Source organism: Clarias gariepinus, chromosome 7 (genome assembly GCF_024256425.1).
Source record: "Clarias gariepinus isolate MV-2021 ecotype Netherlands chromosome 7, CGAR_prim_01v2, whole genome shotgun sequence".
Lineage (NCBI taxonomy): Eukaryota > Metazoa > Chordata > Actinopteri > Siluriformes > Clariidae > Clarias > Clarias gariepinus.
Genome location: NC_071106.1, coordinates 13,011,750 through 13,029,047, shown reverse-complemented (window position 1 = coordinate 13,029,047; position 17,298 = coordinate 13,011,750). Strand labels below are relative to the sequence as shown.

The 17,298-nt window shown below is 38.1% G+C and overlaps 1 protein-coding gene across 1 annotated transcript in view; it reads left to right on the top strand.

The window, feature by feature from the left end:
• sema3e (sema domain, immunoglobulin domain (Ig), short basic domain, secreted, (semaphorin) 3E) overlaps nt 1-17,298 on the top strand; it is a 44,409-nt gene that overhangs the window by 14,778 nt on the left and 12,333 nt on the right. Inside the window, exons 2-7 of the mRNA XM_053500433.1 lie at nt 2,197-2,357; nt 3,506-3,565; nt 3,665-3,784; nt 12,874-12,967; nt 13,922-14,038; nt 17,077-17,219. Coding sequence (XP_053356408.1) covers nt 2,197-2,357; nt 3,506-3,565; nt 3,665-3,784; nt 12,874-12,967; nt 13,922-14,038; nt 17,077-17,219 — 695 coding nt within the window. The remainder of the gene's footprint in view (nt 1-2,196; nt 2,358-3,505; nt 3,566-3,664; nt 3,785-12,873; nt 12,968-13,921; nt 14,039-17,076; nt 17,220-17,298) is intronic.

The following is a 17,298-nucleotide window of genomic DNA, read 5'->3' as shown; positions in this document are numbered from 1 at the left end:
TTCATTTGAATATACGCAATCTGGAATAAAAGCCCAGATCAGCCAGATAATTGTGGCCTTGATGCTGATTTTAATAAAGGGTGTTGAATTTCTTTTTTTGCTCGACCCCTCCCCTTAAGACCCTAATGGTATGACCCCTGTCTAGGCCTAAATCTCTCTGTCAATTTCTATTATGGTGAGATTTAAACAATCATTGCCTTAGGGGGAGTTCGAGGTTTGCTTCTGGCTTGTGGTGAGACATTTGTAACATGCTGTTTGTTCTAGCTGTACTTCCCCTTCATAAACAGTAACGAGCCGCATGCCTCTTCATCACTACTAGAACTGATTAATGGAACACAGCAGGTCGTATTGAGGTGGACGACCCTTTTAATGCATCTGATGCATGGCCTAGAGTGGAGTCTGTCTAATTTATCTGGCTTAAATTACCTTACCCGGTTGTTTTTAAAACCACACGGATGAGGTCAAAAAAATAGACAAGTAAGATGCTTGTAACGAAATTAAACAGACGACGGTCCCCTGGGTTGTGCTCTGCTCTATATATTATGTCCTCATCTTACATGAACCAAAAGGCAAATCAAATGAGCATCAATAGGACACTTGAGTCAGAGTGAAGTATTAGTGGATTAGTCAGAATAAATGAAAAGCAATTATCACCAATGTCTTTTGCCTGTTTGTGCTGTAGCTTTCTCCTTAAGGTATGTGACACTATTAGCCTCAATTTCATGGCTATCTTTTTTCGTCTCCGGTCAATAGAGAGATCGCCTGCTGCAGGGCATGGGTGGAGATGGTTTAAGGGTTAAGCCTTAAAACAGTGGGGTGACTGTAATTTATAACAGCTTGGAGCTAACTCACAATGCAATTGAATTACAATGAACATGCACACTGAAGGACTGAAACAAGAATGAAAATGCTCTTTGTATGACGTTTTAAAAGGAAAAAACAGCGAATACTTTGGAGATCGATCTGTGATATTTAAACTATATGGGCAAAAGTATGTGGACACCTGACCCTCACATGCATATGTGGTGACCATCTCAATCCAGATTTAGTCCCACTATTGCTGATATAATAGCCTCCTTTTGCGAAGGCTTTCCACTAGATTTTAGCACAGCTGTGGGGATCTGTGAGGCTCAGTCAACCACAAGAGTATTAGCGAGGTCAGGCAGTGATGTCGGATGAGGAGGCCTGGGGGGGGGATGGAAGTGCGCTTTGGGATGGAGTCAACAATCTAATTCATCCCAAAATTGTTCATTGGAGTTCAAGTCAGGGCTCGGTGGAGGAAACTCAATTTCTTCCTTGGGAAACCATGTATTTACTGTATGGAGTACAGTAACAAGTTCTGGGCCTCTGAGTTCCAATAAAAGCAAATATTAAAGTTAATGCATGGAAAGACATTCCATATCATCATAATCATCTAATGTTAACAGCTTTGGTAAACTTATGGTAACGGCTATGGTCAACTTTATGGTAACAGTTCAAAATAGACCATGTATGGTTGTGAGGGTCAGGTGTCCACAAACTTTTGGGCACAGGGTGTATTTATTTAATTTCCTTTCACGTCACAGTCATCTTTACCTGACCGTCTGTTACACTTTATTTGTCTACTGGCAATGGGTGAGGCTCTAAATAACCATCTCAGTAGGGAACAGCCTTTGGCTATGCCTTTATATGTGTGTGTGTGTGTGTGTGTGTGTGTGTGTGTGTGTGTGTGTGTGTGTGTGCTGCCCAGTAAGGTATTGGCCTGGTATTTATCCAGGCTAAATCAGCCACAGATTTCATAGTAGCAAAGTGCATGGCACACACACACACACACACACACACGCGCGCGCGCACACACACACACAGAGGAAATTTAGCCAAAATGACATAAGTTGTTGACACCATACACCTTGTTTATCAGTTCTTTCGATCTCTCTCACACAGAGATGCGCATCCGAGAAGCACTGTGGTTAACTGTGTTTAATTATGGCTTGCCTAATCCTTTAGCTTCTTCATCTGTATGGACCCTCACAGTCCAGTCCATGAAGGAGATATTATAAGCTCTGAAGTGAACAGTGTACTCATGTCTCTCACAAAAACTGTCATGTCTCTCACACGTGATCGCATTTGCCTCCCCAAATACCATTATCTGTCTGTGACTGAGTGATGTCATGTATAATGTTCATTCTCGGGGTGTGTGTGTGTGTGTGTATGCAGAGCTCTGGGAGTTGAACAGGACATGGGTGTTCCAGGCAGCAGAAGGCAGATTGCAGCACTACAGTATGCTGCTGGATGAGACTCAGGAGAGGCTGATTGTTGGAGGGAAGAACGCACTGTACTCTCTTAACCTGGACAGAGTCAGTGAGCCTCATAAAGAGGTAGGTATAAAGTGCAGTGTCAAAGTATTAATGGAAGTTTTTATAAATCCCCAAGAAATAAGTCTTTGTTTAGTGGACTTTTGTGAAAGGGGTCCCTGGCTACAAAATATTCAATGACATCATGTCATGCCAGAGTTGCACAAGCAGCTTCTCGTGTGTATATATATATATATATATATATATATATATATATATATACACACACACAATATACAATTTAAAAACACCATATAGACCATGCAAACTTTATGCACACAGACCGAGGCAGGAATTGAATCCTCGACCCTGGAGGTGCAGGGCCACAGAGATAAACACCATGCTGACCATATAAACATGGATTACTTAGCAAATTATGAATGAAGAATGCTGTAAAGTTCAGTATTATTCACACACACATAGCTATATTAGATTATAATGATATCTACTAACAAAATATCACATAATATATAAACAAATGTGGCCATTGGCGGCTTAGTAATAGGTTTCTTTCCTGTCCAATGGAAGGCCTGGATACTATTCCCACCCACTGGATTCAGTGTCGGTCCCAAGCCCGGTTTAAATGGGAGGAGAGGATCGGGAGGGGAATCCGGTGTAAAACCTGTGCCAAGTTGTATGTGGATTGAATGTTCCGCTATGGCGACCCCTCGATGGGAGCAGCCGAAAGACAACAACATAAAAAATGTGTTTTACTTTCTGGCAACATACAGTGTTATTTTTTATGCTGCAGTATTTAATGGGCTGATGATTTTTATTCATAAAGATTAAGAGGGAAACAAGGTGGCTCTGTATACAGGAAGAAAGAGTCTTAAGTATGCTTTCAGCTCACATATAAACATATGAAGGCTAATTAGGAAGTTTTCCTATAAAATGTAGACATAGGTTTCAATATTCATAGTGTTACCCATGGCTGTTTAGTTTCGGTCAGAAGAACACAGACAGTGCTACTGTGTGTGGACCTGCCCCCTAACCCCTATACAGCTAAGTTTCTGCCTCTGTGTTTAATTTTATTTAATTCAATAAAGAACAGGGGATTGGAATGATGCTTTCCAGAAGTGCTCTCCATGATGCCATCATGTAGCAGACTAACCTGGAAATGATCCGTGTTCTTCAGTGACCTTGGTTTTCTGTCTCTGTCTGTCTTTGTTTAGATTCACTGGGCTAGTTCCGATGAGCAGGTGGATGACTGTCTCATGCAGGGCAGGGAGAAGGTACATTGATGTCAAATGTGGAAAATGATAAATATCACTTTTTTTTTTTTCTTTGAGGTGACATGTTGTAAAGTATAACTATTTGCCATTTCCCTCCAGCCGGAATGTGCTAACTACATCAAGCTGATCCAGCCGTATAACAGCACTCATCTGCTAGCATGCGGGACTGGAGCCTTCAGCCCGATGTGTGCCTACATCAGAGTCGGCCATGGAGCAGAGGTACTGCAGCTTCTCTATCAAGCTATAGTGACCTTTTTCTTGTTACATGTGCAAGTAAAATAAGACTTTATTCTCTTTGTATTTTTTATGGTATTTTTGTAATATTTGATAGATTGTAACAACTACTGTAGCTATTAGCATTAATGTAACTAGTACTTATTGTTAGAGTTTTTATCATACTAAATAAAAAACGTTTTTAAAAGAAAAACTAATAATATAGTTGTACAGGGGTATCTCGGCATAATAAATTATCCTGTTTCGGAGGTGAGTTAAATTTTGTATTGCAAAGCACATTGTCCCATAGAAAATAATGTAAATGCAGATAATCCGTTCTAGCCACCCAGAAATATTACCAATATTACCACTATAATCATATATAACACTATAATCATATTTTTGCATATAAAAGCAATTTAAACCATTTAGAAAAGACAAGTAAATATAAAATAAATAGACATTAAACCTTACCTTACACCGGCTGCTTTTAAAACGAATCTGAAAACGACTCTGTTTTTTCTAGCTAGCATCCTTGCTAGCTTTCTTGAGACCCACTAAATTTATACCTTACTAAATCTTGCACAAACTGGCAATAAATAAATAAATAAATATGTAAATTTACGTGTATAATTTGTATGAAACGTGAATGTGTATCAAAATGATAAGATTGTCTCTGATGAGCAAGCCAAGGAAGACGGCAACAGTGGCAAGGAAAAACTCCATGAGATGGCAATAGGAAGAAACTTTGGAAGCAACCAGGTTAATCAGGGAACCCATCCTCATTTGGGTAATAATGGATAACAGGGATTACACCCCACATGACGGTGTATGGGATATACAGGTTGTATGGCATGTACAGTATATCCTATGTAAGATCACATATGAAAGCAGGCAGCTCTAAAAAAGATCTGTGTATCAGATCTGTGTATCATTGGAGTAAAAAAAAACTGAATTAAGACACTTTAGGCTGGTAATGTGAATGTACGTAGCCTCACACTTGAGAGTAATTTTAAAAGTTCACACTTACAGAAGGAAATAGGATAGAGGTGTGCACACTTGAATACTCGAGAGAATTAAAACATGTCCTCAGTTGAAGATGACAGAAAGTTCATGCGTGGGTCTTTGAAATAATATTACTGAAACACTGCAAAGGACAGTTTATGCTCCTGGTCAGAGAAACATGAGGAAAATATAGTCTGAGGGCTGTGTTAAAATGATTAAAGCAAGGCTTTAAGGCTGAAGTTCAGTCCACAAGAGAAACCAGACTGTTTTCAGAATAGTTCTAGAGTATGCATGCCTGAGGCAGATGGGTGTAGTCAGAAGCAGCACGATGGTCAGTCAAATGCTTTAGTCCTCTCTGGTGATCATTAACAAACACATGTCTTGGAATGGATATGTTTTCCTCTGCTGGAGAATTTGTCATAGTGACTCATGAGAGCCTGCTTAATTCCTCACACCAGAAAAGAAACATGCTGGGAATTTCTCATTCAACCACAATGTCACTCTCAAGTGTGAAGTCATTGGTTGCGACCACCATATAGATTTTGATTATGTCTATGAGCTTTAGTAATTACAGAAGGTTGATTAGATGTAAGCCCAAGGCTGCGACTGATCTAAAAGTGATGCTGTTGACAGTCATGGCTTTATTGTCAACCACTTAAAAAAGAGTCTGTTTAGGCCTCAGTGATGGGCCCTTTTATCATTCTCACTCTGTCCAAATCTATGACTAAACATTCAGGCGACCAAAAACAAACAGTCTCATCCTCTCTGGAGAGCGCCAGCTAAATTACAGAGTGGCTAATCACAGGGAATGGAGGTTTATTTGAAGCCAAACGCAATGTTTGGAAGAAACATAAAAGACTGAGGGGTAAAAAGCTTTTTTTCCATATGTTCAAAACCTCTGGCTGGCCTGAACCACTTTTACACAATCATTGTATTGTGTTGTGACTCTCCTCCCACTTCTGTTTAGGCTCGTGTGTGTCATATATAGGGGATGTAACGTACATATGTTTACAATTATTAAGAACTACAGATTAAATTGGTGCTGTAATTTGGGCCCAATGTCTTGACTCAGTCCTAATTATTGTGTAATTCATCATTTACCTGTATCAAAAAAAAATATTTTATTCAAGTCATGTGCATCCATATGATTGGTTGATCCTAATAAATAAATAAAACTCTTTAAGAAGGGTGTACTGTATACAGTATGTTTTAACGACGATCCTGGCCAAGGTGGCTCGGAGTCCACTGCAGTCGTTCCCCTGAACGTTCAGCAAGTGGAATGCCTAATTTTTAAAAATCGATGGATAACTTGTCGCCAACTTGTGGAGGAGACACATCTGTCAGTGGGTATTGTACATTACTGCCACATCTCCCTTACAGTTCTGACCACTTCCGTATGATTTGCCGATTAAAGTAGTTCCTGGGAGGCCAGCTTTTCAGATGTGAAAGTTTAAAGTTATTTTTTACATTCTAGAACACTGGATTTTTCAAAACTAGTAAATAACACATACCGTATGGCATTAAGTAATTAGGGAACAACAAAAGTCAGTGGTAATTATAAGGTCAGCTGTTCTGGAATAGTTCCTGCAAGAACAGTATTGGAAATTAGTGATGGGAAGTTTGAATCATTTTAGTGACTCGGTTCTTTGAATATCGTTCATTTTGTTTTTTTGATCAGAAATAAATTTTAATGTTTTCAATAAAAAGACCCACAATACGTATACATACACACACAAATTTTGGCTATAGTTCCAGTTATAAAAATATAACAATGCAATTAAGGACATATTACAATAAACAGAATGAGCAGCTCACCATCATATCTTGCAGTCGGAGTCGTTCGTTCTTTTGAATCTATTGCACTGTATAGCGTCTATGGGAGTCACGTGACAAAAGAACGAGCGACTCAAGACTGAAAAGACTCAAAGGTAACTACTCATTTCTGTTTCCTTTTTATAACATACAGAGGGTTTGCGATGCTTTGCGCATCCCAATAGAAAATGAACGAATCAATCTCCGAGACTACTCATTCATCTGCGTCATGTTAAAGATTCGTTCAAAAAGAACAAATTGTTCATGAACGACCCATCACTATTGGAAATTCAATTTTGCAAAACTCTTTAAGCATCATGATGAAACTGGCTTAAGGATAAGAAAAGCAAAATCAAAACTTACCACTGCTGCCGAAAAGAATCACCAGTTAACACACAGCACCTCAAATTAGAGGAGTATACTGTAAATAGCAGACACATCTTAACATGAACTGTTCATAGGGGATTATTTCATATTTTGGATGCCTTCAGCATCGTTTTACAATGTAGAAAGAAATAAAAGTCAGGAAAGGTATTGGCTTTAAATCATTTTAAGGACATTCAAGGATTTTGGATTAATCGTAAGTCTTCATGTGTTTCTGAATTTTGACAGTCCTGATACATAAATACATACATACAATCATATGGATAATTCAGATAATGACAGTAACACAAACACATACATCATTATGCTTTTAGTAATTTACAAATACTATCATAAAAACCATAATGTGTTATTTTTTTCCTTAAATAGACTTAACCTTAGTTTAAACTGAATACTTTATCTTTGTCTTTTTCTTTGTCCTTAATATTCAGGGTGAGGTTCTCATGCCCATTTCCTTAGTTTGCCTTTGGCTTGTAGTAAGAGGCAGGAGATCAGAGCAAGGGTAATTAGAGGAGGCAGGTTTGAGCAGGTCACCTGATAACCCCAGGGCTCAGCTGCAGGCGAAAGGGTAAAGCACTCAGGCTAGGAGGAAGGCTCGGAGGCTCAAAGAATGACAAAGGTTACTGCTAGAGCATACTGCTCTCCACCCAATCCAGAAAACAGATGGATATAAACACAGACACACAAAATATAACTGTTGATACACTAACACAGGCTGACACTTGCACACAGTCACCGTAAGGTGAGGGCAAGCGTGGTGATGGCATGCAGATGTGAATGCAATGACAAGTGGGACTGATCCAAGAGCAGACAGAGAACAGAGCTGAAGTGAGAAGTCACAATGTCACAATGGATAGAATCTACTCTCACACACACACACACACACACACACACACACACACACACACACACTAACACCTACTGGCCCTGGTTGCATCTCAAACCTTAAAATACAGGGTAATGTTGCAGCCTTCTGTTCACTTTCACACCAAATGTAGCACATCATACACGTCTACACTCTTGAGAACGGGCCAGTGCACATCCACATTTTATCAGAACGACTAATTAAGACTAGGAGTGGTCCACCGCACTAGGATCATGGGTGTTTTCCCTTGGTCATTGTGGTATGAGGGAGAGAGAGAGAGAGAATGTTTTCTGGTTTAGACCACAGCCACTTAAATATCCTAAGCACACTTATAAACTGTACCAATTTGAAAATTCCAATATTAAACAATATTAAATATAAAATATATATTTTGATATTTGATATACATGTGCATGTTCATTATTATTATTATTATTATTATTATTATTATTATTATTATTATTTACTCAAAATTCTCTCTCTTGCTCTCTCTCTCTCTCGCTCTCTCTCTCTCTCACACACACACACACACACACACACACACTATATTAACAAAATACAGACCCCTGCAAATGTGAACCATGTGTGTGTGTGTGTGTGGGAGAGAGAGAGAGAGAGAAAGAGAAGGAGAGAGAGAGAGAGAGTCACTCCTGGTTTACTTATTCCATGTCCCAGGGGTGCACTGATGGTTGTGATGCATATAAAGCATATTATTTCCATAACACTGCTTCCTTGTGTATAACTGCTGTAGTTATCTCCTCAGTGGTCAACATACTTGTTAGTTAACATATGAATGAATGAATAAATGAATGAATGAATGATCACATACTATACAGTATATTCATTTAGTTAGATTTGGGATAGCTATTTAAGAATTTATTACACAGAGGTATGGAGACAGTGGAAGAAAAATAAATGCAGCCCTGACCTACTAAGCTAATTGCATATTTCATTCATAAAAGTCTACCATTGTTTTATTTTTGCATTATAATCCCATATAGCCTCATGTCAAATCCTGTGTTTATGTAGCCATTTTTAAAACAATAATTAAAGGACTGAAAGGAAAGAAGTAATGATTACAAAAACAAAGCAAAAACAATTATATATATATATATATATATATATATATATATATATATATATACAGTGGTGTGAAAAACTATTTGCCCCCTTCCTGATTTCTTATTCTTTTGCATGTTTGTCACACTTAAATGTTTCTGCTCATCAAAAACCGTTAACTATTAGTCAAAGATAACATAATTAAACACAAAATGCAGTTTTTAAATGAAGATTATGTTATTAAGGGAGAAAAAAAACTCCAAATCTACATGGCCCTGTGTGAAAAAGTAATTGCCCCCCTTGTTAAAAAATAACTTAACTGTGGTTTATCACAGTTAAAAGTTCAATTTCTGTAGTCACCCCCAGGCCTGATTACTGCCACACCTGTTTCAATCAAAAAATCACTTAAATAGGAGCTACCTGACACAGAGAAGTAGACCAAAAGCACCTCAAAAGCTAGACATTATGCCAAGATCCAAAGAAATTCAGAAAAAAATGAGAACAAAAGTAATTGAGATCTATCAGGCTGGTAAAGGTTATAAAGCCATTTCCAAAGCCTTGGGACTCCAGCGAACCACAGTGAGAGCCATCATCCACAAATGGCAAAAACATGGAACAGTGGTGAACCTTCCCAGGAGTGGCCAGCCGACCAAAATTACCCCAAGAGCGCAGAGACAACTCATCCGAGAAGACACAAAAGACCCCAGGACAACAACTAAAGAACTGCAGGCCTCACTTGCCTCAATTAAGGTCAGTGTTCACGACTCCACCAAAAGAAAGAGACTGGGCAAAAACGGCCTGCATGGCAGATTTCCAAGGCGCAAACCACTTAAGCAAAAAGAACATCAAGGCTCGTCTCAATTTTGCTAAAAAACATCTCAATGATTGCCAAGACTTTTGGGAAAATACCTTGTGGACCGACGAGACAAAAGTTTAACTTTTTGGAAGGTGCGTGTCCCGTTACATCTGGCGTAAAAGTAACACAGCATTTCAGAAAAAGAACACCATACCAACAGTAAAATATGGGGGTGGTAGTGTGATGGTCTGGGGTTGTTTTGCTGCTTCAGGACCTGGAAGGCTTGCTGTGATAGATGGAACCATGAATTCTACTGTCTACCAAAAAATCCTGAAGGAGAATGTCCGGCCATCTGTTCGTCAACTCAAGCTGAAGCGATCTTGGGTGCTGCAGCAGGACAATGACCCAAAACACACCAGCAAATCCACCTCTGAATGGCTGAAGAAAAACAAAATGAAGACTTTGGAGTGGCCTAGTCAAAGTCCTGACCTGAATCCTATTGAGATATTGTGGCATGACCTTAAAAAGGCGGTTCATGCTAGAAAACCCTCAAATAAAGCTGAATTACAACAATTCTGCAAAGATGAGTGGGCCAAAATTCCTCCAGAGCGCTGTAAAAGACTTGTTGCAAGTTATCGCAAATGCTTGATTGCAGTTATTGCTGCTAAGGGTGGCCCAACCAGTTATTAGGTTCAGGGGGCAATTACTTTTTCACACAGGGCCATGTAGGTTTGGATTTTTTTCTCCCTAAATAATAAAAACCATCATTTAAAAACTGCATTTTGTGTTTACTTGTGTTATCTTTGACTAATAGTTAAATGTGTTTGATGATCAGAAAAATTTTTGTGTGACAAATAGGCAAAAGAATAAGAAATCAAGAAGGGGGCAAATAGTTTTTCACACCACTGTATATATATATATATATATATATAAAATAACTTTTTTTTTTTTAATAAGGCAATATATTTAGGCCGTAGCATTGCTGTGTACAGGACAAGCTGTAAAGGTGTACAGTACACTGTACTGTAAGTGATGTGTGTATTATTGTACAGCGCCTTATACTCTTCCAAAATTCCCATTTCCCTGCCACATTATTCACGTGGACGACGTAATATTTCCTCTGGGATTACTGAAAATGGAGTGTCTAAGTGTGAAATGGAGGTGTGTGTGTGTGTGTGTGTGTGTGTGATGGATAGGTTGTGTAATACATCCTGATAGTGACAGTGTGAATAGATTAGGGTGTGTGATAGGCTGCATTATATGCTGACAGGCTGATTGATGCCTCCGTCTCTGTGATCTTCTGCCCGTTCAGTTCCAGATCTGTGTTTATGGGAATGGCTTGAAACCATTTTCTACACACCAGAACAGGCCAAATCCAATCAGATAAGACACAGAGATCACAGACACGCTGAATTTGTAGACACGTTCTGCGGGTTTAAAAAGGTTGCAATGCTTCTTTTAGACAAGTGAGATTTTAAAATATATATTAAAAAAGTTACTGAGTAAATTAAGATTATATATAAATGTGTGTGTGTGTGTGTATATACATTTATATTATATAAATAAAATAAAAATTCGTTGCACTTGGCTAAATCAGCATTGACCAGACTTTTAACATGAGTTGAGCTAGTCAGCTAGCTTATTAGTTTGCCATGTTTGCTATCAACATGATTAAAATCTGACACCATCAAGCTAACTAAACACATGAAGTAACTACTGTAATGTACTAAATTAATTCATATAACTAGTTACAATAATTAGGTTGTTAATTTTAGTAACATCATCACTCCAATAGCTACAGTATGTGACTTAACTAGCTTACTAATAATAGCAGTAAGTGCTAACTACTGTAGTAATAGCAGTAAGTGCTAGCAAAAAGCAACAGTTTATAAAGTAATGCTCCTAATACTATAACCTAAAATAAATATATACAAAAACAAGCAAATTACAAAATTGACAGGAATGACCAAAATTGAACACAAAATACTAGTCAAATAATAAGGTAGCTGGAAAGCAATGTACCACTGGCAAAGTATTGTTAAAGGATTTTAAACAGAGAATCGTCATATTGCTACCAAGCTAGCCCATGTGAGGAAAAATATTGCTATATCATGCAATCAAAGGAATTTTAAGGAAGCTAACTACTCACACACTCACCACTTTATCCTGTATTCAGGGTCGCAGGGACCTGGAGCCCATTCCAGGCGAATTAGGGCACGAGACAGGGTACACCCTAGATGAGGTGCCAATCCATCGCAGACCACACACACACACACTTACACACACTCACAAACTCATTCACACACTACGGGAAATTTGGTAATGCTTTCACCTCTATACCGCTTTATCCTGTATTCAGGGTCGCAGGGACCTGGAGCCTATCCCAGGAGGCTTAGGGTACGAGACAGAGTACACCCTGAACAGGGTGCCAATCCATCGCAGGGCACACACATGCATACACACACTCACACACTCATACACACACTACAAGAATTTCTTTTGGGGGGGGATGCTAACTAGCTTAACCTACATGTCTTTGGACTGTGCGCTGAAACTGAAGTAAATAGAGAAAACCCACCAATCGTGGAGAGAACATTTAAACTCCATGCACACAGACCTGGTGCAGGATTCGAATCCGCATGCTGGAGGTGCCACGTGACAGTGCTAACCATTAAGCCACCATTAGCTGACCCTGCATGCCTTAGGTTCTGTACATTTTTATCAGAATTAATGAGAAACAACAGATGCATGTGACTGTTGGTACAACTGACATTTAAAATATTCACCCAAACAAACAAAAAAATTAAATAGGGCCCACCTTACCCACCAGCCAAACCACCTACAGTACATTCTCTTCAGCAGCTTGTCTTTGCTTGCAATACACTTATGAACTGAGGTCATGCTGGATCAATGATTTGACTTCTAAATGAAAGGCGTTTATAGCTTAGAGCTTAATGATTTTTCTTGTTGTTTTGAATATTTGAAAATTGGAAAATTGTTTTGAATATAAAAGCGTAAGAAATTGGATGTGTGGCGTGAGATCATGTGAAGAAGAATGATTGTGTGAGTCTTGATCTTAACGCATGTTAGTTGGCAGCTTTGGGTTATCTATTGTAAATTAGTAGACAAGAAACTTTTTATTTTAATGTGCTGTTTATGTGTGTGTTTTATCAGGACGCAGCGTTTCAGCTGGAGACCGAGCACATTGAGAGCGGCAGAGGGAGATCCCCATTTCACCCCAACAGCCCCACAACATCCACAGTGTCCAGTAAGCACTCAATAACACTGTTAAACAGCTTTTCCTTGTCTTTGCTTTCTCTCTCATAAACACCCCTCCTCCATATCTATCTATCTCGTCTTAAAGTGTGTGAGCTCCACAATGAGAGCTGTGTGTGTTTCAAGCCTCTAGCAGTCAGTAGGAAGGCTTTCCAGCTATTCAAGCTTTCTACCTCCCCTGAATTTTCATATAAGAGCTTCTAGTCAAATCCATCATCTCTCTCAGCCAGGGTCAACAGATTAAGAGACTTCATACGACGGGGAAAAACTGGGAAATATAGGTTGGTAATAATGAGTTCAGTCATTTTATGCTAATGGAATGGTCAAAAAGCTCTTTACAGGATTGCTAATTCCCTATTTAGCATATGAACATACCTTTAGACAAATATTATTCCGGAATGCATATTAAGATGATAAATTGGTACAGTCGTTTTGTTGGCATGGTTATGTCTCAAGTTTGCTACTGTTCTTTTCTTTAGCTGCCACCTTGTGGCTGATTAAATAATGACAACTAAAGTGGGCTCAATCTTTTAAAATTTGCTAAAGATTTGTAAAGATCTTGTAAATCAATATTATATCTAAAATATTGGATAAATAATAAAAATAATAATAATAATAATTATTATTATTATTATTATTATACATTGTGATGTAGTGGTTAAAACTGTGGCCTCCCACCTCCATTGTTGAGGGTTTGAGTCCTACAGTATGTGAGTCAGTGTACAGAGTTTGCATTAAAGACAAGTAAAGTAAGCAAACTGCCATTTCCAAAATGCTCAAATAGTATGTGAGTGAGTGCGTGTGCCCTACAGTGGATTGGCACCCTGTCTCAGAATAAAAGCTTAAAAACCCCTCTTCTGTTCTGAAATGTTTGTCATTCAATATTAAATATATAAATAGGTATGTTCAGTGACTTTGACTATCTTTCATTTTTGTGGATCAACAGGAGATCAGTTGTTTGTGGGTTTATACACTGATTACTGGGAGAACGATGCAGCGCTGTATCGCCTCGGCAGCCACAGCTACACCAGGACAGAAGTAGGAGACAGACAGCAATTAGATGGTGAGAGGATTTAAACTATTAATTGACTTTTACTGCCTTACCCATTTACCTGGAAATTTACACAAGCATTTTCTCATACATTCACATGACCCTTTAATTCAGTTCAATTCAATTCAATGTTTTATACGACTTTTAACAGACAGAAATTAGGTAGGAAGTAAAAAAAAAAAAGTTTTCCCTATCAGTATTGCTTATCCTGTTAATAATAGAGCAAGCTTTTGATATTTGAAAACATCTGAAGCTCTAAAAAAAATGTTTTATATTAACCTCCATGATTTGTGTCAGTCTCTTTAATATCACATGCACCAGTGAAATAAAATCTGACACTATTTTTAAATTTAAAAAAATACACCAGTCCTGTGTTTCAGGCCAACATCTGCCCTGAAACCAGTATCCTTTATGAGGGAAAGAAAACCCTATAATAATAATTTATTATTTTATTAGCAGTAACTGCTTTGTCCTGCTCAAGGCAAGGTGAATCCAGAGCCTATCCCAAGAACACTGGTTGTGAGGCGATATACCCTTAATGGGACACCAGTCCATCACACAGCATTACGCACACACATGTTCACGCACTCATTCACATTCAGGGCAATTTAGCATAAGTTTAAAAGGTGAAAGGAAACAAGAGAATCTGGAAGAAACTCACACGGTCACAAGGTGAACATGGACAGAAATTCTTCACAGACCCGTAACCAAGCTCAGAATCGAGCAATGGACCCTGGAGCTGTAAAGCAGCCAATTGTCCTTAAGATCATGCATAAACCTTAGCTTTTATCATAATAGGGTCCTTGGGAATTCCTTTGCTCTGATAGGATCCTTGGCTGCAAAAAGTGTGAGAACCTCTGCTCTCAGACATCATGATTTGAGAAAGAGCTTGAATTGAACATGCAAATTGGTTCAAGATGAAGCAGCAGAGGCACACACTGAGACACTGACAAATTGTATGTTGGACAATATCAAGGCTTTTGTGAGGTTTTTTTGGTAGAAGAGGAAAAATACTCTTGGTGTGTTGGCTCTAATCTGTCCCACCTGTTCCATCATCTTGAATATTGTAGTTAGACAATTATAGCTGGTAAAAAATAGTAAAGGTTTTTTAAAATTACATGGCTTACATCCATGATCAAAAAAGGCAGATTGCGTAATTTAATGATCATTTGGATCATGTATATAAACTAAAAAAAAAAACAAGGAGATTTTACAAACTAGGAGCGCACCAGGATTTGAAATGCATTATGCATTAAACAAAAATTAGCACTCTGTCTGAAACCAAAATTGCGTAGAGATGTGAATTAAATGAAATTAAACGACGCATGGAACTTATCACGAATGAACTGGTCTGGAAATTGCATTGATGCTATGCTGTGAGCTTGTTTATTATTTGTCTCATGTCCACACACTATGCTTCAAAGACTCAGAGCTTTAGTAATGCACACTGAAGATGTAATAAAGCTATCTTCCCCGCTTTTGTATTTTATGCATATTTAAATAATTTTATACTGTTTCTTTCTTGTGCATGTGTGTGTGGTGTGTGTTTTATTGTATTTCTGATGCACACCACAGAGGGGCATTGTGTGTCTGAGAATAAAGGAGTGTAGTACTCACCTGTAGGGGGGCTCTTGTATTTCGAGCCCCCCCATAGTGTGTGCCATTAATCATACAGAAAAGCAAAAAGGCATGCATGACAGACGCCATCTATCTCTGCCCACTCTGTCTCAGACAGACCCATCAGACCTGCTGAAAAATGCTAAAACACAGTCACAACTAGTCCCAGTGAGCCATCTGCCTCTGTCATACAAACAGTCCAAAACTGAGATTTCACAGCACCGTGGAAACCTCTCCAGTGCATGAGTGTGTGCGTGTTCGTGTGCATAATCACATCATCATCATCATCATCACGCACATGTGAAATTTACTCATGGGTTTTAGATGCTTCACATGCTATGTTTTTTTTTTTTTCACATGTGGATCTTTTATATACAGTATGCTGCATGTGTTTTTCATTTCTGTGTTGTTTTTACAGAGATGATTTTTAAGCACTTTCATATGATTTCTGTTTTTTTATTTGTTTATTTTCACATTACATTTTTTATCATTAGATGTGATTTTATGTTTTTTTTATTTTATGTGATTTTAACATATAGTATGACCTTCATCTGATTCATTTCTGAATAATGTTCATAAAATTATTCATTTATTTTTTCATTCATTTTCAAATGTAGGGCATTTTAATAGATTTTATGCATTATTAATTTAAAGTGCAATTAAAAAATGTTTTAATTTTTTTAATGTTTATAATTTTTTTCACATTATCCATGTGGATTGTTGCAGGTGAGTCATACTGTAGGTGCAGAGGTTAAGACTTTATTCTTTATTAAAAGACTTAAGACTTTTAACATATAACAAAATAACAAAAGCAGCATGAGAACAGTTACCAACACAGGTTACCACTGAACAGAACAGCTGAACAGTTTCCAACACAAATGAACTAATCAGAACAACACAGATTCAAGACAAGGGAATAAACCAAGACAAATCTATTTATAAGGAAACCTTTGGAACAAATTTGGAACAGGTCAGTGTCCCATCACCTGAGCAGAAGTGCACTCTGGGACCTAAAGTCCAAAACAAAAGTGTCTCTGAGCACAAGGCGCCCTCTAGGGGTTATCCCTGATATTATCACATTACTGACATGATCACATGTGGGTTAAAAAATTAATTTTTCATGAAAGGAACTCAGCTAAACTGGGCTAAAGGTCTACAAAATCAATATTACTTTAAGAAAACAGCTGGCAGTAAGGTGTATTTATTCTGAAATGAAAATAATCAGACTTTTACTTAACTTAAGTAGTGCGCCGTTCAAGACTGATCACTCACCAAGTTATCACTCACCAAGCATTCATTTTAAATATATACAGTACAGCAGATTCCATATTGTTGATTGAGTGTACATTGTACAATTGTTTAGGTCTTGTTTGACAGGCATTGGTCAGATCTTTGGCTGATCTAACATATTCCCTATTTTTTCTTTTTGTCAGAGCCGAAGTTTGTTGGTTCAGTAGTGATTCCAGATAATGACGACCCCGCCGATGACAAAGTTTACTTCTTCTTCACTGAGAAAGTATCTACCACAGAGGCAGCAAATAAGGCTGTCTACAGCAGGGTGGCTCGTGTATGTGCTGTAAGTGTCGACAATGTTAAGGAAAAAGACCAAGGATGGCAAAATCCACTTTAAATAGACGAGAAAAAAGGCAGTGTTA